Source organism: Seriola dumerili, unplaced genomic scaffold (assembly GCF_002260705.1).
Source record: "Seriola dumerili isolate Sdu_G_001 unplaced genomic scaffold, Sdu_1.0 BDQW01000551.1, whole genome shotgun sequence".
Lineage (NCBI taxonomy): Eukaryota > Metazoa > Chordata > Actinopteri > Carangiformes > Carangidae > Seriola > Seriola dumerili.
This window is the reverse complement of record NW_019174806.1, coordinates 118,192-144,683: the sequence shown is the minus strand read 5'-3', so window position 1 is coordinate 144,683 and position 26,492 is coordinate 118,192. Positions and strand designations below refer to the sequence as shown.

Sequence of the window (26,492 nt, the reverse complement as noted above, 5' to 3'; positions counted from 1 at the left end):
GTGATCTTAGAATGGGGTATGTTAGGCGGGGTTTAAACTGACTCCATACAGTGCTTTCAGTATGCCTACAGTTTTGGCGTGATTCCATGAAACTTGCATAAAATTTCAAATCGCCATCATTCTCCATCCTTAAATGCTCGCTAATTTTGCCGAAATGCTAACGGCTAATGACGCCGCACTAAACTAGCTTGTGTTTGTTGTTAGCTAGGTTAGAACTGGCCCAGTTTGTGCCTCTATTAGCATTCATTCTTGTTACAAAAGTACCTACAAGGTTGTTTAATACTCACCACTCTTTTCACGGTATTTTCAGAATCCTCAACGACTCTTCTAACCATCTGAATGGAAAAAATATTGTGTTGCCTGCACGAAGATTTTTTTAACCTGTTCCCCAAGGTGTATACTACTTCCTATCCATGGCCTGTGGGCAGCCATCTTTGTTTTGATTCTGAACCAGTGGCGCAACTTGGGAAACAGGTTAAATAGCTTTTTTTTTTTTTTTTTTATCATTTACAGAGATAATATTTTTTGAGTGTTGCAATGTTGCATGGTGTTGGGGTATTTTTGAAATACTCTCAGAACAAGGTTTAAGTGTTTTTATTTATATGGTCCAGCCCGCGCACGTCCACCAGGTTACAAATATTTCAATGTCTCTGAATCCAAAACTCATTTAAAGATTCAAAAAACCTCAGAACTTTACGAATTAATGTGCCTCTAGCAAGTTGCATAGGCTGCTCTTCCTGCTAAAATCAAGATAGATGTTTTATTATATCCGCTTGCCCCTAGCGGGCGGAGCTTCAACATTGAACGCAAGGTAAAAGAAAGTGTGATCCGCCCCGCCGGGACACTCAGTGTCTTGGATCAACCGCAATGTAAACAAACGGGGAGTGCAAACTTTCACAACCTTATCTTTGGGTCCCACAGTTTTCACGACCCCAGCAAAACGTTGTGATTTAGGGGATGTCATATACGTGTTGTTTCTAAGAATATGGAGGGTGCTCCCTATAAAACTGCATTAACGATTTACGGTCTGTTAAAAGCAGCGGTGGAAGCAGTACTCAGATCTTCTGTAAAAGTAGCAATACTACAGTGTTTACTGTTACAAGCACAAGTCATGCATTCAAAACGTTACTAAAGTAGCACCAATCTAAGTGTACCAAAAGTGAAAGTATTCATTACACAATAATATAATAACTGGTATTTCGTATTAATACTTCTTCCTTCATCACTTCATCTGTAAAGTAACTAGTAACATTTCATCCACCGATTAAAAGCCATCAAACAAATATTGATCATCTCCTGATCCCAGAGTTGCCATACAATTACGGTTGCAAGAAACTGCTCACTATAGTTTAGACAGTGAAACAATTAAAGAATAAGCTAAGCTAATTTCATAGCTGCAAGACCAACTAGTTTTTCTAAGAAAAGGAAAAATGTTTACTGTAAAGGGGAAAAAATAACAATCTATAATTTTAAACTGATTCATGGAGCAGAAATTGACTAAATAAATCCCCAATTACTCTTTTTTTTTTTACCTGAGCCCCCATTCCAAAGTTATCCAGCTAAGAGCTTGTTTCAAAGACAGGCCTATCTTTGAAACAAAAAAGCTATTTAATATGTCAGTAATCTTTTGAATCTATTATTATTAGCATTTTTATTCAAGCAAATTCTCCTGTTTTCAGTTTCTGGTGATATACGGTCATCCTTGCTATGGGCCTTCAACACTGGTGCACAGATACTTCAAATAATTTGGCGACTCCCAGTGACTCAACACAGTAGCATTACACACAGTGTCCATGCATTCATCAAATAATTTATTAATTTTTTACAGATAATACAGCATTGATCAGTGGCAAAAAACATCCCATTATCTGCATGTCATATAGAACTCTGCCTTATATCATGTCCTCAAGCATCTGTTATGATAGTGTCTTAAACAGCCAGTCTAGAGCTACTCTGGAAAAAAAAATCATACAGGACTTGGGATAGTTCTGTAAAAGTTCCATGCAATAACAAACTGTGTGATAATAAGTTAAAACAGTCATCTGAGTCAAGAGGGTTACAGAAAGTTCATATAAATAATTATTTACAAATATGAGTTTTCTTGTCAACACATTCATAAAAAAAAATCTAGTAGTACACTGTATACAGCTTCTATAATTACCATATTAGATCAAGACTAGCTTATTTACAATCCTCTCAAAAGAGCTCAGCGACATTTCGCCACGTGACCAGAAAGATGGTGAGAGCGAGCAAACCTGCGGAGACAGTTGGGGCAGGAATATGGCTTCTCCCCTGTGTGAGTTAACATGTGAGTTTTCAAATGGCCTGACAAGCGAAAACTTTTTCCACATTCTTGACATGTGTAGGGACGCAGGTTAGTGTGACTCCTCCTGTGTTTGCCAAGATCGCCAGAAGAAGTGTAACATCGGTGGCAGTCTGGACATTCAAAGGGCTTTTCCCCAGAGTGTATGCGCTTATGCTTCACCAGGTCACCAGATTGAGTGAAACTCTTGTCGCATTCAGTGCATTTGTAGGGTCTTTCACCAGTGTGGGTGCGTTGGTGGTTTCGCAAATGTGCAAGGCGAATGAACCTATTTCCACAGACTGTGCAGTGGTAAGGTCTTTCTCCTGTGTGTGTTCGCAGGTGTATTTTCAAAGCCCCGAGATCTCCGATCTTCAGCCCACAGTCCCCACACTGGTGAGCTTTCTCATTGGTGTGGAGTTTGGTGTGAACCCTCAGATTTCTCTGGGTGTTAAAGTTCTTCCCACACACATTGCAGTGGAAGGGTCTCTCACTAGAATGTGTCCTCAGGTGCAGATCAAGGCTCGACTTGAATCCAAACTCCTTTCCACATTCGGAGCAAGAATATTCCTTCTTGCCAGAGTGTGTCGTTAAGTGGCACTTGAGGTGATGTGATCTTAAAAAGGCTTTCCCGCACACCTGGCATTTGTACGGCTTCTCCCCTGTGTGTATTTTCATGTGTTGCCGCCAACCACTGCGCTCCACGAACCTCCTGCCACAATCTTTGCAGACAAACGGCCGGTCACCTGTGTGTGTGCGCATGTGATCCTCCAAGCTTTGAGGAGTGCGCACCTTCTTGCCACATTCTGGACACTGCACACCAGTGTCCAGACAGATTGGTTTATCCTCAGGTTCTGTGTTATCTGGTTCATGACACAAATGTGGCCCTTGACCCCAGGTAGCTTTGAAACTCTTCCCACAGTCAGCACAGCTGAGATGCCCTCCTGTGGTAACCACAGACATGTTGTGCCAGCGCTGACAGTGATTCTTAAGATTCTTCAGGTACTGGAAGCTGCGCGCACAGGTTGGGCAGGGGTGGAGCCTGCGAGGAGGGGCAGAAGGATGGGCTTCATGTACATGGACCCTAAGGTGTACTTTAGAGTTAAAGGTGCTGCTGCAGATAGTGCAAGTGTGTTTAGGAATGAGGTTTAGTGTGCGGCTTGAGAGGCATTTTTTCAGTTTTGCAAGATACTGTTTCTGGTGGACCCACTTGACATGCTTCTCCAAGAAGTCCAAGTCAGTAAAGGAGACAGTGCAGTGAGGACATGGAAAGAACTTGGATGATGACTCTAAGTAGGAGAGAAATACACACACAGAGAGTAGAGAAGATTTAAAAAAGGAAGCAGTTATGATTTTACCCTTCCCTGTTGTATTGTCAAATTAGAATATACTGACTGACAATTGTGAGAAACAAAGTAAAGCTATTGTAGATGCTAGACATGAACTTTTTTAAGGCTGAGATTTTTCTATTCTCTTACTATCTATCTTACTACTATTCTTAACATATCATCAAACACTGACATGTATTTAAGTAAGAAGGTGAATACAAATGCAAAATAGCAAATTGTTCAAACATGCCTTTCTTAAGATAAAACATACTAGATTAACCCTTGATTGTTTATCAAATAAACATTTTTGACACTTCCAGTCATGACAAAGTAATTAAAAACTGATGAAAATGCAAAACAATATGCTTTGTATAAATGTTTTTAAGTTGAAATTGGCTACATATGCCAAAGTATTAGTGCAACCAAAAAAGAACATGTAAAAAAAAAAAAAAAAAAAAAAAAAAAAGGAAAACATATTATTGTGTATTTTTTCAGAAACTGGCTCCTACCTGTGCAGACCTCCTCTCCCTCCCCATAATCTTCCTGGGTTTCTGCCTCCTCTTCACTGTCTCTATCCTCTTTGATCCACGACTCTGACTCCTCCTTGACAGCAGTTTGAGTGAATTCATATTCTGGCTGATGGCCAGAGTCACACTCATCCTTTATGTGCACCCGTTGATGGTGAACATCTGACCTGGATGTCACATTGTCAGGCTTAGTGTCTGGACAGCTTGATGCGTCTTCATTATACTCCCCGCAGATCTCCTTTGCATGTGGCTCCTCCTTGATATGGATGCTAAGACCATCTCCGTTAGTGTAAACTTCACGGGAGCCTTCCTCAGCCTCACCATCCAGCTCCAATTCATCTTCAGTTTTAACTGCACCCACATCGTGTTGCCTCTCCCCTCTCTTTGCTTCGTTTAGCAAAGACTTCTTCTTGGCAGATTTCATCTTCATCTCGTCACCATTAGGATTTCGTCTCTTTAGTTTGCTCTGGTTTAGAGTAACAAATTAATGAGGTGAATATCTTAGAAGGCAAAGACATCTATATTCAAGGCAGTTTAAGCAACACTAAAACAGACACAAGCCATAATCGCTATGGAGACATTTCGTTAATCTTTATCTAACGTTAGCATCATAGCTAAGCCATTCTAACGGCGACATTAGCCTAGCAGCAGTACTAGCAACACTGTGGATCATTTAATGCAGTTACTTTGCAGCTAGGCAGCTGTCAGCGTCCTTCATTTTTTGTCTGCTTTAAAGAAAAGACCTACCGTTTTTTAAAGACACGATTCAGCCAGAGCTGCGTTTACATATTTAAGCCATCGTCTACTAACTGGCTGCATTCGTGTGTAGTGATAATAACACAGGAAGAACACCGCACTTCCTCAGGTTCTGGCCAACCAGCTCACATCAGTCATGTTCAGGTTGCAGCCCACAGTGCAATTAAAGTGACAGGGGCAAAAAGCTTTAGTCAAACCCACGTTACACTGTCAGGCAATCATTCATATTTTAATTCATATCAACATTTAAACGTATAACCCCCAAGATTCTTAGGCCCGAGATGATTAATATGTCTTGTTTTGTTTGTGCCACAGTCCAAAATGCATTGACTAATACTTTTGTATATAATACTTATATAAAATATTTTTCCTCATGTTATTGGGAATAGCGGAATTGAGAGCCGTTTTATTTTTATTTGATTTTAAATTATATGGAAGTGGCTGAGAGCTTTCCATAAGCTAGGGTTCCAGTTTCTCTAATGTGAGGATTTGCTGCTTTTCCTTTTTTATTATTTTAATAATTGTAATTTATTTCTAGTAATTTTGAGGTTTTGGACTGTTGGTTGGACAAAACAAGCAGTGCAAAGGTGTCACTTTGACATTTACTTATCTATTATTATTTTCATATTGGTTTTATTTCAGTATATTTTTATCATGTTTATCTATCATATACATCACTGTAATTACACACAAATACACTCTGCAAATACATTTGAGATTGTTCTAAAAATGGTAGTGATATTGTATTTAAAAACATTTTTTAATTATCCAATTATCACAAATGAAATGTTAACATTGTGGCAGCATCTTTTGTGTTAACATCCCAGTTGAAAACATCTTGGTAGGTCCCAAAATGATCTTTTCTCCTGTACAAAACACACACACACATACACACAATCTTGTTCCACAGACTTTATTTCATCCGACTCGGGACAGAGAATCTTAACACGATCTTCTGTACAACACTGTTCCCTTCTTTGAAAACAAACAAACAAACAAACAAAAAACAAACAAACACAATAAATGTTATGTACAAAAATAAAGTATATTAAAAAAAAAAAAAACATACACAAAGATACAAGACAAACAAAACAGTATTAATGCTTATTTGTGGAGGGCTGCTATAAATAGTGACAATATTCCATTGAGCTTTAGTTTGCTTAACTATGCTGAGTATTCAGTTCAAAACAAAACCTCCCATGATTTTTTTTCATTTGATAAGAAGCCAGTAGCACCACTCTGAGGTCATCCATGACACTATGTGCCATCGGAGGCTGGACGACATCCACTCTTAGTGTTTCACATGAATAATGGGGCTCATTGCCTCCATGCAGTGCAAAAAGGAAAACAAAGAGAAAACAAAAATACTAATGTCAACACCAGCCAGTGAACAAGTCATTCTGTCTCATTATTCCGTCTCATTGCAAATAAAAATGCTGTCAAGTCTTTTCAAAATCTCTCACCAGGAGAACTTTCTAACAACTCTTTCCATTACCATTGTAACATTTTTCATATTGTATTTTTTTTTTTTTTTTTTTTTAACCACATCCAAAGTTTTTGATCAAATTGTAGCAATGATTGGCCAATGCAATCATCTAAGCAAGCAAGTTGCCTGAAGAAGAAAAAAAAAAAAACAGTCCAGTAAAACTAGCAAAAGACCTACATACATTTCATGTCAAAAAGTAATCAAATGTTTGAAAATGACATATCATTTCTTCATTTTCATGGACGAGTTTGGTTGTTATTAAATTAATATAGTGTCAGGAACTCAAGACTAATATTGAAAACATTATCCTTCATATTTTTTTTTACAAAAACAATTTGTGAAACAAAATGTAAAATATGTCATTGTTATTATGTCCTTCAGGAGCTACACCACACATTTTCATTAACACATGTAACAAGTGTAAGCCAGTTGACTCACAGACAAGGCAAGAAGTGAAGGCAGATGAGCAGAAAAACAAATAACAATGTAACATAGCAGGTGAATGAATATGCAAAAACATACCCAGGAGTCTGTTTAACATAAACATAATAGCTTACAAGCCTGCCATGTTTTGAGTTACAATTATAAATCACTCATATCGACTATGATATAAAAAACATCTTGCAAGCAACTTTGACTTTTTTCATCCTGCACTGAGCTGACAATCAAAATCTTGCACATTATGCTGAACCAATTTAAACAGTCTATTGTTCTCAATGGCAATTTTGATTGTCACTTTTTGGGGGTATAAAGCACATGTTGGTTCCAAAGTGAGCGGATGTCTTTCTTAACACCTCTGTTGGTCAATGAGAAGACTTTGAACAGTCCAGCTTCAGTCTTTGTATGGGACTGACTGTCGAGTGTGCTCATACCTCTTTAGTGATCACAGATAGGATGCAACACTGTTTTCTTGATACATAAAGCAGTTGTAGTGCATTCTAGAGACAGCTGGCTTGGTCATGTGAAGCACTGAAATACAGTATAGCAATACATAATACAATAAAAGACACTTAATAATTCATTATACAGTGTATGTACAACTCTGTTCAAAATGCTCTTGTTAACTGACTCTGACATAACTCTTTCTTTTGGACTTTGTCTTTGCCTTGCAGCTATGTTTCTTTCAAAAAATTAATTTATTATATATCAAACAATTTACAGACTTAACCCATTTCTTTTATCCCTGTCTTATTTCATTTATATCTTTTGTTTGTTTCCCTACATAGCCATAGTGGTCAGGTGCTGATGCCCTAGCAGCCCCTTGCGCCCTGCTCCCGCCCCTGGGTGCCCCCCTCCACTGCCATGGCCACAGTATTCTTGCAAGTTCTGACGCAAAGTAACCAGTGCAGAGCCCAGACAGGCACGATTTGGAGCCAAGACACCCCCAGGGAGCTGGAAGAGAACAGTGGCCACCCCAGCCATGCCATCATCTGTGGGCTCCAGGGTGATGGGCCCCACCTTAAAGGTGGAATAGGAAAAACCCATGAGCTGAGAGAGGAACGGGTCAGAGCGGCAAAAATGCTGGTAGCCGCTGTATGTGGATGGATGGTGATGATGTGAGGCTGGGGTGCCAGCAGTGGTGCTGGCATAGTGGTGGGTGTTCAGGTAGTGTAGCGGCAGGTGCTGGCCACTATTGCCCCCTCCACCCAGGGTGAGGTGATGGTGGTGGTGGGCTGTGGGACCAGAACCCGGGTCATGTTTGTAGGAGACAGCTCCTGCCCTGCCCCTCTGGCCCACCACCACTCCTCCTAACTTGCTTGTGCGGGCATGAGCAAGCGATACAGTGCTGCCCCCCACCCCTCCACCAGCTGAGGGCAGGTAGATGAGCTGAGGCTCCTCTGGCTCAAGGTATATAGTGAGTTTAGCAAAGGGTCTTGACGCCATCTTGGTCATCTCCTGAATGTGGCGCCGCTGCTCCCGACGAAAGTCCAGGAACTGCTTAACCTTCCACAAGAGGACACAGACAGATAGGAAGAGGAAAAAGCAGGAGAAGAAAACAGAGAAGAAGACAAAAAGATCGATGTGGGCTTGGTCCTGTCGCAGAAACAGCAGACCTTGGGACTCTCCCTGTCTCTCGTCAGTTCCCACACCTCTCAGAGCGATGTAGAAACGGCTGGATTTCAAGGAATGCACCTCATGGGGGAAAGTGATGACCACACGATCTCGAACAGCATGGACAATCAGCACTGTCTGTGGTTTCCACACAGTGATGTAGGTGATGAGTCCTTCAGCCCGCTCCTCCCTAATTTCTCTATCGGCTCCTGGAGGTTTTGCTTGCAGCTGCAGTGGGTTGTGGGAGAGCACGGGGCCCCCAAGACTGGATGAAGCATTTGCAAACACCTTAATAGGGGACGGAGGTGAATCCTTATCTACCCCAGTTGCTGTCCCCCGGGTTACCGATTCCTCCTCAATCTTAATGGTGTGAATCCCCGAGTACCGATCCACATCCACAATGAAGGTGTCATGAGAGTTGGACACATACACCTCCACCTCACCAAAGGTAACATCAATGGTGACCCGAATGTCAACATTGGTGAACTTTGGCTGGGCTGCAAAGAACACTGTGCGCCCCTTGGGCAGGTTGCGAATGGTGGGATGATGGAAGCAGTTGGTCTGGGATGTCGGGTCAAAGCAACACTCAGTATCCACGTTGAACTGACGGTAGCACTGACGCCCATTCACCGGTGTGCCATTGAAGGAGTCTTTGCACTTGGCACACTAAATGGAAGAGCAAAAGAAATACAATTTGAGCAAAACCCTGTAATGAATAGAACAAGGTCACCTGTTTTTTTCCCTGTTTTAATTACTGATTTAATCAACGCAGATAAATAAAAAATGTAAAAATATTGTGACATTCTTCTGCCATATAAAAAATCATTTATAGCGTGTGCATACCTGTTGCCTGTAGCAGTCTTTCCGGTCACTCTGAGGGCTGCTCAGACAGGACGAGGTCTCTGTGTTGTTTTGGCAGGGGCAACCTGTGCCATCATGTTCATTACATGTGTCTGCATGGCCATTGCACTGACACCTGCAATGAAGAGGAGAAAGTTCAAACACATGAGTAGAAATCCAAACAGTAAAGAGGAGAACATCCAAATACTAAAAGAGGGAGAGAATCTGAACATTGAAAAGGAGAAATTGTTACTTGACAAAAGACACTCTTTTGAAGTTACTTGCCAACTACTTTATGGACGACGGCCATGTTGACTCTTCGGTCAACCCCAAAAACTCGAACACCACAAAACTTCCTGTTTCTGCCTCTCAACACATTATGACATGTACACTCTTATGCAGGCAGCTATTTTTGCAACTGAATAAAATGCAAACAGTAGTTGTATCTATAATTAATATCTGGAACTGAACAAAAATCTAAGCACTTGAAACACTTGAAGAGGAGAATCTCTAAACAGTAAAGAGGAGAAAGTGTGTTGCTTCTGAAAATATTAAGCATTGATTTTTTTTTTGTCCTTCTTATTTATCTAATTTATAGCCATGAGGAGATTTCCATCTCATTACTAGCATAATTTCTGCTGTAAGACGAGACAGAAAAAACTGCCTTTGATGGCACGGTAAATTAAAAGAAGAATCGATATTTAGTAGTACAACATGCACAAAGCATTGTATGTTGATGTAGATTAGATCTGATAGGCCTGGTATTGTGTGTACCAAAATAATGGCAATTGTGGACACTGCCAAAACACACAGTATGAAGACCTTTTTTACAAAAAAAAAAAAACATTTTAAAGCCTAGGGTTATTATATATAACATGTTTTGTCACAGTATGTGAATCCATTGACACATGAATAGCAAATGTTGCTCACTTGTCACACTTCCCCTGCAGCAGGAAGTAGCCACTGAGGCAGCTCTCACATTTGTCCCCCACACTGTTATTCTGGCAGTTCACACACATGGCATTCTCTTCTGTTGGACCCTCAGACACCCAGTCCTGAATCTGATGAAGAGGAAAAGAGATAGACTCTAAAACTTAAAAAGGAGTTAAAATAAAGGCAGTGCTCAAAAAACCTACGCATGCTCACTTTTGTATTTGCTGTTACTTAGAATCCAAATATGGCCATGATTATTACAGACACTTACTTTGTTGGGGTCCAGAGAGAAGAGCCGAGGGTTTTCAAGGGCCTTCTTATGTTCATCCCGGGACAGGCAGACAGCACTGTTTCCCCTGCAAAACTCTCGACAGGGACGACAAGTGCCGCCCCCCTTGGCAGAGCCCACAAACAGTGGCTTACACTTCTCACAGTGCTTACCCTATAATTGGGGAAAGGAGAAATTAATACATTCAAATGAATATGGAGAAAACTTTGCTCACAGTGTGTGGATGTGTATTACTATAAGCACTTACTATGGTGTTATTGTGGCACTCAAGACAAACATCTGGTTTGTTGACACCAGCACAGTTGCTGTGTTTGTTGCAGCTGCACTGAGAGGAGCAGTTATCCCCAACAAAGCCAAAGTGACACTGACAAATTCCTGGGGACACACATGTCCCATTCACACAGCCTTGTGCACAAACTGGCTCACACTGACCAGAAACACTGAAAAGAAAAAAAACAAGAGGCGATTCGGGTAAAGTTGTCCAGTTACAATGAGAAGCCATAAAGTATTTTTTAACTATCCTATCCTATATACTATGTATTCAGGGCTCCTGATCTCACCTGCTGAGTATGTAACCCTGTTTGCAGGTGCAGTGGTATCCCTGGGGTAGGTCGTGGCAGTCCTGGGTGCTGTTGCAGTGGTGATGGCCATTAGCACACTCATCCTCCTCTGGACAGTGGAGAAAAGACCAGCTGCTGTTTCTCAGGGGGCAAACACCCTCACTCACCCCTGGGAGACATAAATGAAGGTGAGTGAGAATAACATAACATTCAGCTGGTTACACTCCACAGTCCTCAAATCCTTCTGAGTGAATCAGCTGAAAAAATATTAGTACCATCCAGTCCTCCTTGCAGGCAGCGTCCAGCTCCATTGCCCCCGCGAGTGGCACACCAGCCACACTGAGGCCTGGCAATGCACTGGGAGCACTGGGTGAGCTGGGAGCACTGGGGAGAGCAAGAGTCCCCCCCAGTAAGCAGGCGACCACACTGACCTGCCTCACATCGCAGTGGCACGAAAGATGGGCTCATACACTGCAAGAGGGGGAGAGAGGTTAGCTGCATATGAACATGCTTTAAAAAAATAACACAGAAAACACTCTGTAAAGATCAAGCACGGCAGTCATACCTGCTGCAGTGCCATGCTCCACACACAATGCTGCCAGCCCCCATCAGAGCCTCTCGAGCCCAGACAGAGGCTGCAGTTATGGAGACTGTGACAAGGTGGAGGGCACGGCAGAGGGGGAGAAGACTCCACCTGCATGGGTGAGACATTGAGCAGGGCGTAGCTGAAACACGTCCAGTCATAGGTGGGGTTCACACTCAGGATGCGCCTCGTCTCCCCTGGAGAAATCACAACACAGACAACGTGTTTTAGAGCAACAAAATACTCTAAATCTCAGCGGTAACCTAGTGGGATATTTTATTTGAGGAGGACAATTATCTTCAAATTAATAATGAATCCATATCCTACTAGGTTTGGTGATCATGATTACAGAATCTTATCTATTTTCAGCTATGGACTGAAAATTGAAGAAAGCCACTATTGCCTGCACCTGTGCGTTTGAACTGGCGAGTCCACATGCATTTTCCAGAAGCAGTACACTTGGGGCAGTCAGAAGCCTCACAGCTGGTCTCAGTGCAGTTGCTGGACAGAAAGATCTCTCTCTGGTTGATTCGACAGTCATGTTCAGATGTGCAGCTAACAGAGCTGCTGATACAGGCCCCCTCTGGACAGTTTGTGCACCACTTACACTGAAGAGCAGGCTAAAAAAAAACAACAAAAAAAAAAAAAAAAACAGATTTTAGTTGACAGACAGACTGTCTCTATTTGAGCTAGTGATGGTGGTCGCATAGGTGTGTTGTATGTTACCTGTGATGGACTTGAGAACGTCTTAGGGTGTCGGGCCAGGCATTCACTGCAGGTCTTCAGTCTGCGACACTGGTCTGGCTGACGAGGGGTTGGGGAACAGGGAGACTGGCCAGTGAAACACCCCATTCTGATGGAGTGGGACAGAGCGTATAAGATTGAATACATTTACATTGCATTTTTGGATGCACATAACTCCAAACTCAAAAACAGGGGGCTATTTATCTACTGATTTGCCCTCAGCCAAATAAGTTACCTCTCAGCAGTATCAGAAGAAGCACAGCTTCCCCGACACCATACACAGCTGCCTGTGGTGGTGTTGCAGGCCTCTGGTGTGGGCAGCAGGGCGCAAGGGTCCGAGGGCACATTCAGGGTTAGGAGTCTGCCTAGTGTGACACCATTGAAGCCTCCTGACAGGAAGAGACGGCCACCCCAGCTTGTCATGGCAAGAGACACTGAACGATTTACTGGATCGCCTACAGCTGAGACTGAAGGAAAGAGATGAAAGGTGATTACGTTATGGTATGGTAAATTATGATTTGACCATAACTGAAGCTGCTGGAAGATGTCAAGATGGTCACCTGGTTGTATCCAGGTGTTACAGTTGATTTGATACAGAGACACTGAGTTACTGTAGTCTTCTGCTTCCGTCCTTCCCCCAACAATGACCATGGTGTCTTTGATCAGAGCTGCAGCATGGAAGAAACGGGACAGGGGCTGCGTAGCAAAGAGATGATACAGCAAGAATAAATAAGTTATCTTTATTCACTGAACTGGACGAGACTGGACGGGACTGGTGATGTGGTCAGTTTCTTACCTTATTACCCTGCGAGGGGACCAGCAGAGACCAGGTGAGGTTGGGGTAGTATAGACTGTAGAGCTCGCCTGAGGGCTCCACTGTCTCCACATGAAAGCGGTAGCCTCCAAAAACATAGACAGCATCAGTCTGCTCATGGTAGACTGCCGAGTGGCCATATAAACCTGATTGAAGAAAAAAGAAAAAAAAAGTCAGTTTGCTATATCTCTGTTTGTTTGTATATTTTTAGACATTTTCAAAATGTAATCCTGAATTTCTGTGCGAGGTAGACTAATAAATTAACTATTATGTTATGGAGTGAATCAAAAACTATTTTACAACCCTTAAAAAACAAAAGGCCTCAAAAACCTGTAGGTGGTGTGCCAGTGTGTGGGGCAATGGTCCAGTTCCCAGAATAAGGGCTGAATTCCAGTAGATGATGGTTGAAGCCATTATCTGGAGAGTAACCTCCAATCAACAGCACAGAGGAGTCTCGACGTACAGTTAGAGTGTGGCCTGCCACGGCAGGCAGCACTGAGCTCTGTCAGAGGAAGAAGAAAATGTAAGTTGTAAGAGGTAGAAAAAGGAGATTTGGGATCTTCCAGATATTTTGTATTTCCACTTTAAATCCAATTCTAACCTTGTGTTCTCTCCAGACTAAACTGCTGAGATTGAGACTCCAGGTATCCATGGCAACACCATTTTGAGTGACACCGCCCACCACCAACATGAAGTTGTGAGTGGCAGCGTGGCCTCCAGTGCCAGACTCATGACTGGTCAGCAGTGCAGAGGCGTGGTGATAGCGAGGGCTAGGAGTCGAGCCTTCTTCCACAGAGCTTGTCAACATTTGTGTCCAACGATGCTCCAACACAGAGTATCTAAAATAAGCAGGGATTAAATGCATTATTATACACATAAAGACAGTACATGTCCTATACACATACAGTACAATAAACCTTAAAAGTTTCATGACATTAATGCTACTCAGAATAGTCTTACGTTACGTGCCCCTACCTGTAGACATTTCCCAGAATGCCCTCTGACAGAGACAGTCCTCCATACATCCAGAGATTGCCCTGTGGTCCAGATACCAGAGAGTGGCCCATCCTGTGGAGGAACCTGTGCGCCTGGTTCTGTGGAGCAACAGTACATATGAATGTGTGTTTGTGGTTGTGAAATTCATGAAATGAGCAACATTAAAACATTTTCTTTTCCCATTTATGTTATGTTGTGCCCCTACCTTTGTCAGTTGTGTGTCCAGCAGTGTTTCCCAGAGTAGACTGTTGGAGTCGCGAGGAACAGAGCAGTCTGAGCCAGCCCAGCTGTCTGAGCACACACACAGCCCCAAAGACTGAGACAAATAAAAAAATGATGGTTAGCAAAACAGGAAAATTTGTTCTCTCTCTCTTTTTTTTTTTTTTTAGAATTTTAAAATTCTTGAAGCTTAACCTGAATTTTTTGCATTTATAACTGAATATTATTATGACTACATTACAACAAATTAAATGGTAGAGGATATAACTACAAAAAAATGTTGTGTTATGGTATTCTAATAATAATCAATTTAAATTATACAATACAATTTTCACATTTTATTCATTCATAAACACCCTCTAGTCCCAGAAATAAATTAACCCTGTGCCCAAGAAACAACTTGGAAAATAAAAGCAAATGTTAAATCCTTAATATAAATTGTCACAATACTTACTATATTACAAGCTCCTCTTCCTTCTGCTAATCCACAGTCCTGAGGGCACATGGGCCGATCACAGTGAGGTCCCCCATATCCTTGAGGGCACTGACAGAGCCCACTTTGGCACTGGGCTCCACCTGGACATATGGGTGACCCCTCTTCACCCTCATCAGAGCTCTGTTGACACCGCCGCACCCAGAAAGATGCATTAAAGCCTTGAGGTTTGCTTGAAGAGACATTGGCCTCAAAGTAGACTGAGATCACACCTGGTGGAAAAGAGAAAATACAATATTATCAAAGTGACTTAACACGATGTATGTTTTTGTGCCTACTTTAAATCTGTTATAACGAATACATAGATTAGGGTTACACTGTGAATAATGTACTTATTCGTGAATGAGTAGTTTAAGCTGTAAACCAATAATGAGTAATTTAAGTGTTTAAGTTTGAAGGATACCTGAGGTGGCCTCCACTGTGATTGGCTGAGTCCTTGTGGTACCACAAAATGCTCCAATTAGGTTATGATCTGAATGTACAACTCCATTGTTCAGAAAACGAGGAAGGCCATCAAACACATAGACATATGAGCTCTGCAAAATAAAGCATAGGTCATGTTAATGGAGACAGTTGAGGGAATACTGACATTTTATGTTTATGCTACAGCACAACTGACATATTCATTTGTTTGTACTCACTTTACAATGTGTATGGGAGTCTGGGTGTAGAGTGAGGGCTACAGGGGGACATGGCTGTCTGGGAAGACAAGGTGCCAGGTTCTCAGTCACAGACAGGACCCACAGGCAATGAGAAAGTCCTCCTTTCCCCTCTGTGCCACTTCGCCATCCCAGAGAAGAGGAGAGAGGTATGGTGGAAGATGAGGTGGAGGAGAGCAGCACAGAACGGCCCTGGCACTGGCGGTAGCACGTTCCGTTGTTCCTATTGGACAGAGAAAGTCATGATGAAAGAATGTGAAAATACAAAAAGCAACCAAAGCTATTTCTGTTTTCACATTTTGTACTTTTATCAGTATCTTACTGTAATCTCCACTCCTTGATTTTGAGTTGTTTTTAATTAGTGTAGACACAAAATAAATAAAAACTGGACATTACACTCAAAGTAAATGGTGAAGATCTCCTTACCTGGGGTCTCCGTAGTAACCAGGCAAGCAGGATTCACAGTGTGGTCCCTGAGTGTTGTGGGTGCAGTAGCATTGGCCTGTCTGGTTGTGACAGTAGCCTCGGAGAGGATCGCCATGACCATTACACTCGCAAGGAACACAGCCACCACCACCAGCCAGGGCAGAACCAAAGCTACCTGGACGGCAGTGCTCACAATGAGGCCCTGTGGTCCAATCTGAATGACAGAGGAAGAGGAAGAATGCCAACAAAGGAAATTTCAATCAATGCATTACCAATGCAGTTTCAGTTTTATTAATTGTGAGTATGATTTCACTTCATAATTGTCCCAATGGGACAGTAAAGAGACCAGTTTTCTTGTCCTGGTTTAGGATTACTTAAAAACAAAAAATGAATGAGACTCTTCTATTAAGATCTCACCCTGGCATTCGTCACAGATTCCTGGAGCAGTTATACAGGTGGAGTGGAAGTTGCAGCCACAGTCCACATCACATTCAACACCACTCAGAACCAGAGTGGCAGGGTCAGACGTCCAGCCCAGGGAACATTCACACTCAAACCGTGGGCTCCCGCTACATTGACCCTCGCGACATTCATTGTAGCACCTATGGGAGGGGGAAATTGTGGTGGGTTTAAAAGATTTAAAAAAGCAATTCTGACGGCTAAATGGGAAAGGTGAAGAATAATTTTAGATTAAGAGAGATGAAAAATTAATGAGTAGAGAAATACATGAAGACTCTTACGTCTGGTTGCAGTGCAATGTGCCATCCCCTGTGTATCCTCTCTCACAGTGGCACTCATAGGAGGTGGGAGTGTTGATGCAAGTGGCAAAGGGGTGACAGTTGTGGAGCCCTAGCCTGCATTCCTCGACATCGGGGCACGAGGGGTAGGACCAGATCGCGTCTTGCTCTTCATCGTCCAAGTGCTCCAGCTCCATTTCCATTTCCAGCGGTCGAGGCGGAGCTGAAGTCTGCGGCTCAGGGCTGGAAGAGCAGGACAGGGAGATGTGAAGTTGGACAGGTAACCTATATCCATCTCTCCAACCATCCATTTTGCTATACCTCTAGGAGGAAGTTTTGGAGTAGTTTGCAGCCTAAAGTTGGTGATCATTCTAAGATACAGGAAGGTTTCAGAAAGCAAAATTCAGCCATCAAATATACTGAAGTAATTGTATTGTGAAGACCAAGTTAAGAACCTTTTGCCCTTTCAAGCACTGGACTATGACAAATAAATTCTGAACCTTTGTGAAACACTAAACCCACAATGTTTAGAGTACATCACCTTTATAACAAAAGCCATTGTCTTATAAGAAAGTCATATGCTTACACTTTACTGTCTGTCATGCCATGACACTTTCATAAGAGATAACATACTTGGCAGCCCGTGCTTCAGCCACAGCCACACTGCAATTATATACTGAGGGATCATCCATTCCTGCCCAGTCTCCCCTTAAACATCTGAAAAGATGGAAAAACCGAATAAGCACAAGGAAATCCCAATAAAAACAATGACTGTTAACATATCAGCAATGTGTAATTCAAATCAGTGGTGTGTTGGCATTATATGTATTTTCTCTGTACAGTCTACTTGTTTAACAATTATTATACATTTGCCATACTTACTTTCCAATTGTGGGATTGTTGTAGTCACCACACCAGCCACACTGGAATGTTCGCAGGCAGTCTGTGCATGTGTTTAAAGCTGAACATTGCTTACACTGGGGAACCGAATGAACGCTGACAGGTAAGAGAATAAAAAATGATAATATTAGATTATTGATCTGAGGTTAATTGCAACTCCCTGACTGATAAAATATGCCAAATTTCTGTCTTAAAACTTCCAATTTTAAGATTTTGTCAGTTCTTTGTCTTGTTTTAGTCTGGTAGTAATGTGAGTGTACTGCTCCAAGTGTTCAGGTTGAGTTCTAAAACTAACAGGAAAGCGTATGTGCAACTGCAAATAATGATCAACTCTAAGCTAAAAATACAATGAAAGGAGTTTAGAAAATGTCCTCATTTTACCTGTCGTACCAGTCTCTGCACTCTCCATAGGGATATTTTGTGAGGTAGGCAGCAAAATAGAAGCAGGCCTGGGCTGACTCACACCATGCACACTGGCTGGAGTTAGAAAGGCACTCACCACATGTCTTTCTCCTTTGCAAGACAAAAAGATGACCAGAGAGGGGAGGACAATCAGGGTGACTTGTAGGTTCTTGTGGGAATCCTGTATGTTTTGAAATTACCCATGTTAAAAATATAGTTCTTCCAACTCACTGGTTGCAGACTCTAGGGCACCCCTTTGGGTCACGTATGGATCCATCTAGTCTCCCCCGTCGACTGCACTGGTAGTCACCTTTCTTGCTGGAGTTTATCTGCCATTCGCAGTAAGGGTCCTGCAGGCCAAAGTCAGCTTTGTGTGAGTCAGAAATAGAGTAGCTCCAAATTAAGCTATATAATATCAGCAGCAAAGTGGCACAAGTCAAAATATAGATAAGATGTTATCTGTGTTGTACCTGAGTACAAGCAGAGCAGTCTCTGTACTCTTCACACAAGGTGCACTGCTGGGGTGCCAACAGCAGATGGCGCTGATCTTCTTCCTTGACTTCACCTTTCTCTCCCTCAGGGCAAGGTTCAAGGTCTGGGCCATCTCGCATCAGGCAGCGGGACAAAGATGGGCACCAGCCACAAGACTGGTCGGACAGACATGCCAGACAGGACATGTACCCTGAGCAAGAACCTGAGCGGTAGGGCTCCAAGAACAGGAAGGAGATTTCCTGGAAGGAGAGCAAGTTATTGGGAAGAGAGGATATGAGGTAAAAAAAAAAAAAAAGCACCAACTTAAAATTTTATTTATTTATTTTTTTTACTTTCACTACCTATGCAGACTAAACATAGTTGCTGTTGTGGAGAAGCACACTGTGCCAGTACTCACACTCCCTCCAGGCAATGTTCTGTTCCAGATCAGGGCCATCTCGCTGGTCTGTCCTGAACCTGAGTTATTAAGGTATCCTTCAGCCTGCACAAGGTAATGGTTGCCCCTGGTCAGGTTAGAGAACAGTCTACTCCCATCTGCGCGGGCCAGCAGCTTCAACTCTTTCTCCTGCTGGGCTGCCCAACGACCCACCACCTCCTACTCCGATAATTAAAAGATGCATAGAGGATCAGGAAGAAAGAGAAAGTGAGTTAAGCAAAAATGTCCATACTTAATTGCTGCTAATTTAATATACCTCTGTAATTTGATTTAAAATATAACTTGTATTTGTTGAACTGCCCTTTTTGAATTAAATTAGCATTCCAGAGATGTGCATAATGTAATATTCTATTATAAGACAGTGATTTTAAATGAAAATTCATACATGATTCAATCTATTACAATAGTTTTCCACAATCCATTACACTATTGGACGTGATTCATTTTTGGGGTCTAGCACTTCAGCAGTAAAGTAAGGTAGATATCATTTATAGCATACACAGACCCAATCCAGGATACTGCAGATATACAGGGTGATGATTTGGAAGCCTGCCTTCCAACAGCAACAATGTCATCCCATGTGGGACTAAAATCACTAAACTGTCCAGTGAAAATTATATTATAAGACCTTGTTTACAGAAACAAATCTTATCAATACTTTCCGATTTTAGACAGGCAATTTGTTTTTAAAAAAATTATTCAATTAAAAAACACAATTTGAAGTGCTGACGTGCACTTTCCCTCACCAGTTGGCTGGAGTTAGGCCCTGATGCCATTTGAGCCTCAAAGTGGAGCCTCTGGATGCGAGCCCACATGGAGACAGTCTCAGTGGGAGGAGGTGCCGGTGGGGGAGCCCCCCACAACGGGTGGATGAAGCCCCTGAACTGTAGGGCTACATCCATTTCTGTAGTGGGGCTCAGGATGATGTTGGTGCTGCGCAGGATGGAAACCTGGCGAAGGGGTGAGGAGGATGAAGGATAGAGGAGGATGGATGGAAGTGGAAACACATCAACAGAAGCACTATTCTCTACAAACTGTTCCACAAGTTTGACAAACTACTTAAAAAGGGAATCTTCTCTATGAGTGCATTGCAGAACAAACAGAGAAAAAAAGAAAAGTGAGCACTGGAGTCAACAGGTTAAAAAGCCAAGAGCACAAAGAAGGAATGAACAATAAAAGAGAAACAATTATAATTTCAAGGTGGAGAATTTCAAGTGTCAAAGCAATGTTGGAGGAAGGAAGGAGGGATAAGTATAAGCAGAGAGGGAAGTAGTTACAACCACAACTAGTACAGTTAGCACTTGAGATTTGGACTCCGTACCTTGTCAGGCTGGGAGTCGTTGCGGGGGTGCTGGAAGGTGAGCAGGTGCAGTCCTGGGACATAGTTCTCGGTGCGACAGGAGTGGAGGGAGGTTAGGAAAAGGGTACGCTCCCCCCACCAGCCGTACGCCCCTGAGATCTGGTCCACACGGCACGCACTTCGCTCTGTGAGACCGAGAGGGAGAGGTCAGCACACAAAAAACACATCTGACCTCTTAATATCTCATTATACAGCAGTTTGCTAAAGTGTACTACTGTACTGAAACAGATGTGATCTGCGACTTTTGTGTGACGCATGTTCAGAAGGAGTAACAGCACATGACCTCACTGCACCAAAGGAAGTACGCGACTGGACAGGCAAGTCAAATCGTGGTCTGAGTAGCTTGTCCAATCTCAACTAGGTGTAGTCAGGTCCCAGTGCTCCATCTCTGAAACACGCCAAACATGAGTCTAGTCCCTCCCATGTCAACTCCCAACATCTTTTTTTTTTTTTCTCAGTGTGAAGCTTCTCTTCTGCCCTCCTTCCTCCCTCCCTGGGTCTCACCTGACACTGGTAGGCAGGACTCATTCTGAACACACCAGCCAAATTCACCAGGGGCACGGGCCAGAAAAGCTGGAGTGCCACTGAACACTAGACACGACTGGCAGTCAGACAGGAAGCGCGCCAGGCCCAGGCAACCAGTACTCCCACACTGTGAACACAAAACATTGCAGTTGTAATCCTGACAGATGTTCATAAAGACACATGAAAGTGTAAAAATGTTTTGGGTATCTGATTATGTCTGAATGGATATAAATATAACATATACATAACATCATACATTTATATGCATCAGTCTAAAACAAAAGTTTAGTGTTTGTTGGTGTGGCTGTGCAGAAGGAAGTGTTACCGGATTAGTGGGTTGGTACTCCCGACAGCGGCCTTCGCACCAGCTGCACTCTGGGTTCTTGAGGCACATACTTTCATCCAGTGCCTCAGCACAAACAGCATCCTGGTAAGGCAACACGCACACACAGGTATACACAATGATTTTGTTATCCCTAGTTACTCTTGTTCAACACAATTTTTTCTCCCCCTTCCATCGGTCTTTATACAGCTTAGGCAAATTTGCCAGTCTTCCCAATAATATGACTTCCTGTTGTCTTGTTTTGTGACATTGTGATACCTTGACTCACCCTGTCACCTTGATCACTACTGACAAACAGTGGAACTTTGTAAGCCACCAGGTCTCCACGGGCAACACCACTGTAACCCCCAGCAACCAGCAGCACTCGTCCTTCCATCACTGCAGCAACATGTGAGTAACGCCCACGCACAGTATCCCCACCTTCAAAAGAAAGAAAGTTTTGTAGGTACTGTGTGTGCAGGTGTACAAGTTATAACAGTTTATAAATGAAAACTGGGCCGTGTGTCTCCACGTGTGAGAGTTGTGACAGAAGATAAAGACTACAAGAACTCACGGAGTGACCATCTCTGCCCTGCAGACACCCATTGGTGACAGCCCAGATGGTAAAAGAAGATCTCCTCATCATAGCACTTCTCCTCTTGGTAGTGAATATGTACATTCCCTCCTGGGAGAGAAAGGCAGGAAGAGAGGGGAATAAATATACAAAGGCCTGCACTGCATGGGTTGTGTCTGCTAATTTTGTCAATGCTCACCATAGACCACCATGTAGTTTCCAATGACAGTGGCTGTGTGGAAAGCTCTCTCTCTTGGGCCCGTTGCTGGGAAACGGGAACGGAAAGATGTCCAAAACCTCCTGTCAACGTGGAACACGTCGGTGTTGTTCACCCTCACGCTAAACCTTAGAAAAATATACAGCAAGGTTACTTTTAGTATCTATAAAGATCTTGTATATTTTTTGATTCACTTGTTGAATTATTCTTAAAATGCTCTTTCCACTTATTTTAATATTTAATTAATTTCTACTTCTGCTATTCTTATCTTTTTCTGTAGTGCTTAATTTAACAAGATTTTCCACCTTATCTTATCTAATATAATGTGACAGATAGTTTATATTTCACTATATGTGAATAATAATAATAATAATAATAATAATAATAATAATAATAAATAACACAAGCAAAATTACACAACTGCAGAACCCCAAACAAAAGTAACACACAAAACTAGGCAGGAAACTGTTTCACTTCCTCCTTCAAAAACAGAAATAGAAAAGGGAATTTTTTCTATGAGTGCATTGCGGAACAAACTGAGAAAAAAGAGAAGTGGGCAATGTTAACACATGTCAGAGGCCTCATTTTCTCTCACTCCTCCTACTTGCTGTGTGTATTACTGTATCCAGCATACTCATACATGAAAGTGTGTCTACCTGGCAGTGGTGGGCCTATGGCCTCCGTAGACCAGCAGTGTCCTGGATGGGCTGTGGAATACCATGGAGTGGCCAGCAGTGGCCGGGGGTTTACCACCAGTAGGCTGAACTGTCTCCCACCGTCCAGAGCCACGCAGGCCGAACCGATACAGAGAAGAGGAAAACATATCCTCCTCAGTGCGACCTGGGAAATAAGAAGATTTATTTCTCAAGAGATAAATTTATGCCAATTCAAAGACAGATTGCAAGGTTACAATATAATGTGAAACCCACCTCCAAATACATAGAGATAATCATCTACTACAGCTGCAGCATGATTGGCCAGTTTAGGAGAGCCACGTGTATTTGAAAAGCCAAGCTGTTGCCAGTCATCATGAAGAGGCCGGTACATCCAGACATCACTGGCAAGGGAGCCGTTGGCTAGCTCTCCTCCAAAGATAACCATGTTACCCATCCACTCTACTGCTGTGTGGGAATGACGAGCCACCTGACAGCACAGGAGAGTCAAAGAATGCAGGAAAGAAAGGAATAACATTGCAATGAAAAATAATAAATGGGAGCACTTATATTCATGTTGACTATGTTTACATATACAAAACTTGAACAGGTAACTGGGAGAAGTCAGGAAACAGAAGAACACATTTACTTGCACTACAATAACCTGATTACTATAAAACCTGCATCTACACACTTGGTCAGTAGCCCCATTTGGCATATTTTGAGTGCATTCATCATATGAAGCTTTAAGATATGGAGTTTTGTTGCCATGGTATCTGGAAAGACAACACAGCAAGAAGACAGAGTTTCATGAATAATCTACTGTTCAGCTATGGAATCCAACTTTGTGATACTTGTTTATTTCAGCTTGAGTTTATGCCAGACTTTGTGTTACAGTATTTCTTTGAATACTTGCTACAACTAATTTCGTTTCCTTTCATCCATCTGACAAGAAATAAAGTTTCTCCAGTAGAATTCTAGCTGTGTTGACAGGTTTCAAGCAAACCAGGTTTCTTGTTTAACTGATATTTTAAGGATCAGGTTACTGCAGCGGGCTGATCAGAACCAGGTCACTTGCATGCATTGAAACACAGTAAATGAAATGCAAGAGCAAGAGGAGGCTAAAACAGCGTGTGTGTGTGTGTGTGTGTGTGTGTGTGTGTGTGTGTGTGTGTGTTCACAAACCACTTACAGGAGAGTGACCATAAGACCTGCTTTCCCATTGGTTGGATGTGAAATTGTATTTGATCAAGTCCCCGAGAGCTCTGTTCAGATCGAAACCTTCAGGGAGAAGAAGTAATATTCAAAGATACACTATTGTCATTAATTATCAACAACACTATCAGATACTAGAGACGAGCAATATCAAAGTTGGTTAAAATTTAAAATAAAATAGAAATATTTCTTAAGTGATCAACATTGTTCCAAGTTAGAATTTAATAAATCTGCTGAAGAATGAAGGAATTAGCTAAATTAACATAATTAAATATTAGCTGTTTTCAGCATACCATTTACCATTCAGTAAAACAACATCAGAAGAAATAAGCAGTGTGTCACTCTCACCTCCAAACAAGTACATGGCTCCAGCAGAGGACAGATACACGCCACCAGAACCTGTCCTGGGAGGCGTGTAGGGGTTTCCCTCACTCACACGCCACCACTGCCCCACCCCGTTGTCATCATGGAGCCCAAGCTGGCAGCTGTGACCCAGGAAGCCTGGGTTACACAGACAGCGCTCTCCTTTCTGAGATAAAACATGGAGAAGAATAGTTAAAGAATAGTTAAATATCAGTAATCAGTTTTTTAGTAAACTACTCTGTTCCCTACTCTTACCTTGTCACACTGGCCATTCACAGAACAGTCCTTAGAGCACAGAGGAGTAATACAAGCTGCTCCTCCCCAATCCTGATGGCATTGGCACTTTGATGTGGAGGAATCACAGCGCCCATGACCACCACAGGCACCAGGGCACAAAGAGAAGGTGTAGGTTGCATTGAAGCCCAGGAGGTTGTAATTAGCATCACTGAAGAGATGAAGCAGCATCTGGAACAAGGACATTAAATAACAGACATAAAGGGAAGTTATTTGCCATAATTACAATCCTTAAGCTTCTCATTGGTCATGTCTTCATCGGTTACCTTGCCAGACTTGGCTTCAATGGGTTGAGGCAGAGTGTTGCCACTCAGACTGGCTAGGAGAGGGCTCTGGTAGGAGTCACCATCATAAACAAACAGGTAATCATAGGTGCACTCTGTGTCCATGAAGGTGAAATTCAAGACAATGCGGTGACTGTTGCTGGGAGCTGGAAGATATAAATCAGGTGGTGAATATCAGCGTGATTTGCTATAAAACTGACTGTCAGTAGATTACACATTTCTCTTCAATAACCAATTTTCCTATGCCTGAGACAATATATTATCTAAGTAATACTACCTTTGATAAGCCACTCGCAGTTCCCGTTGACAGAGTAGTTTCCTGGGCCATCTGTGACATAGCCTGGCGGTCCCCTCAACACCTGCCTGTGGCCCTTGCAGTCCCCTGTCTGGCACACAGGAGACTTAGCCAACAGCAGAAACACCAGGATATAGGAGACAGGGAGGGGAGAGGCCATCACTGGCACTGCCTGCATGATGGGAGGTAAAATGTGAGAGAGACTTATTTGGTGTGAGTTCTAACAGACACATCTGCACCAAAAATATGCAGCAATTGACATCACAGTTTGGGTCTACCACTTGCTCTACTACACAAGACAGAGGAACAATGCCAGCAGAATATACAGGATTGTTTCTAATGGTAATATGTATGTGGCCTGGTGGTCTCACAAACAACTTCGTGTGGCCTGTTTACATGGTTCTGTATTTGCTGACTATCTCACAAAGAGATTCCAGTTTAAGTCTGCGTAACCCCTCTGTAAACTGCAATGCCATTCACTCTGCACAACTGATTAGGGGTGGCAAAATTACAATGCTTGATGCACAGTGCGAGGCTCAAAGACAGCCTCTGGAAAAAATATTCTGCTGGAGCTAACGAGTGTTAGCCCTATGTACAGTAGCGTTAGCTCAGTATAACAGTCTCACAGATATAACAGTAACGTCAAACAAACTAAGGTATTCACACGTAGTGGTATGACTATACAAATAACGCTATACGCAAACATAGCCTTTACGAATTTCGTTTCTTACACCCAACCAGTTAAATGATAAACCAACTAGTTTCAACAACAAGGGGCTCTCCGCAGGCTATCATAACAAAGCTATCGTAAGGGGTTGCTAAGCTAAGACAGCTAACTGAATACCGTTAACAGCCTGGGGCCGTTAGTCGTGTTGTTTGCAGATTTGCATTATCACACTCACCAGTTCCCGTCTCTTTAGCCCCATGGTAATTTACATTTTCGGCGACCCGTTTAACGCTAGCTACCACATGAGCCAACTTTTTGTTATCGAGTGCTCAAGACTGACAGCTAGCTAAGTTAGCTTGTAGCGTCTGATTCGGAACAACCGCAGTGGGCAGCCGCTGACTGGGGCGATAACACGGTGCTTTGCTAGCTTGTTCGCTAACTAGCGGTAGCAGCTCTGCCAAATCCAGATGCGCAATCGTCAGTGGCTGCAGAATCTACCAGAATAAGTCAGTCTTGAGAGTAATTAATAATTATGTAATTAGTAAATTATGTTTCGAGAACTCATTGCCATGACCCAAGTAGGACATGCTGCTCGCTAACAACGAAGCCCTTTAACAGCATCGACGCGATTCCTGCGGTCCATCTCATGGACAGATGCTCGTTGTTTCTGTGTTTATGGCTGGCGAGCAGTAACCGGTGGTTGCCAACACAAAAGACAGAGGCATGTCCCACACTGCCATCCAGCGGAG

At 42.6% G+C, this 26,492-nt stretch overlaps 2 protein-coding genes across 2 annotated transcripts; both read right to left on the bottom strand.

Moving 5' to 3' along the window:
- Positions 1-1,830: 1,830 nt before the first annotated feature.
- On the bottom strand, positions 1,831-4,994 carry LOC111236060 (gastrula zinc finger protein XlCGF57.1-like). Its single transcript, XM_022764669.1, has 3 exons — positions 4,905-4,994; positions 4,140-4,623; positions 1,831-3,591 (listed from the first exon to the last, which is right to left on the bottom strand). Exons 2-3 carry the CDS (start codon positions 4,585-4,587, stop codon positions 2,207-2,209), a joined length of 1,833 nt encoding a protein of 610 aa, XP_022620390.1. The 5' UTR covers positions 4,588-4,623; positions 4,905-4,994; the 3' UTR covers positions 1,831-2,206.
- A 1,438-nt stretch (positions 4,995-6,432) lies between these two features.
- Positions 6,433-26,300, bottom strand: megf8 (multiple EGF like domains 8). Its single transcript, XM_022764658.1, has 44 exons — positions 25,979-26,300; positions 25,059-25,248; positions 24,764-24,927; positions 24,459-24,668; positions 24,189-24,369; positions 23,818-23,906; positions 22,902-23,115; positions 22,629-22,812; positions 21,955-22,100; positions 21,756-21,866; positions 21,471-21,622; positions 21,185-21,286; positions 20,839-20,986; positions 20,296-20,459; positions 19,721-19,924; positions 18,936-19,133; positions 18,517-18,777; positions 18,278-18,396; positions 18,026-18,157; positions 17,627-17,740; positions 17,378-17,461; positions 16,748-16,987; positions 16,425-16,609; positions 16,008-16,221; positions 15,564-15,804; positions 15,326-15,458; positions 14,884-15,134; positions 14,416-14,526; positions 14,190-14,308; positions 13,816-14,053; positions 13,545-13,716; positions 13,197-13,360; positions 12,961-13,096; positions 12,636-12,867; positions 12,383-12,509; positions 12,066-12,276; positions 11,639-11,853; positions 11,349-11,544; positions 11,074-11,242; positions 10,761-10,953; positions 10,496-10,666; positions 10,222-10,352; positions 9,295-9,427; positions 6,433-9,117 (listed from the first exon to the last, which is right to left on the bottom strand). Exons 1-44 carry the CDS (start codon positions 26,000-26,002, stop codon positions 7,618-7,620), a joined length of 8,673 nt encoding a protein of 2,890 aa, XP_022620379.1. The 5' UTR covers positions 26,003-26,300; the 3' UTR covers positions 6,433-7,617.
- Positions 26,301-26,492: the final 192 nt, after the last annotated feature.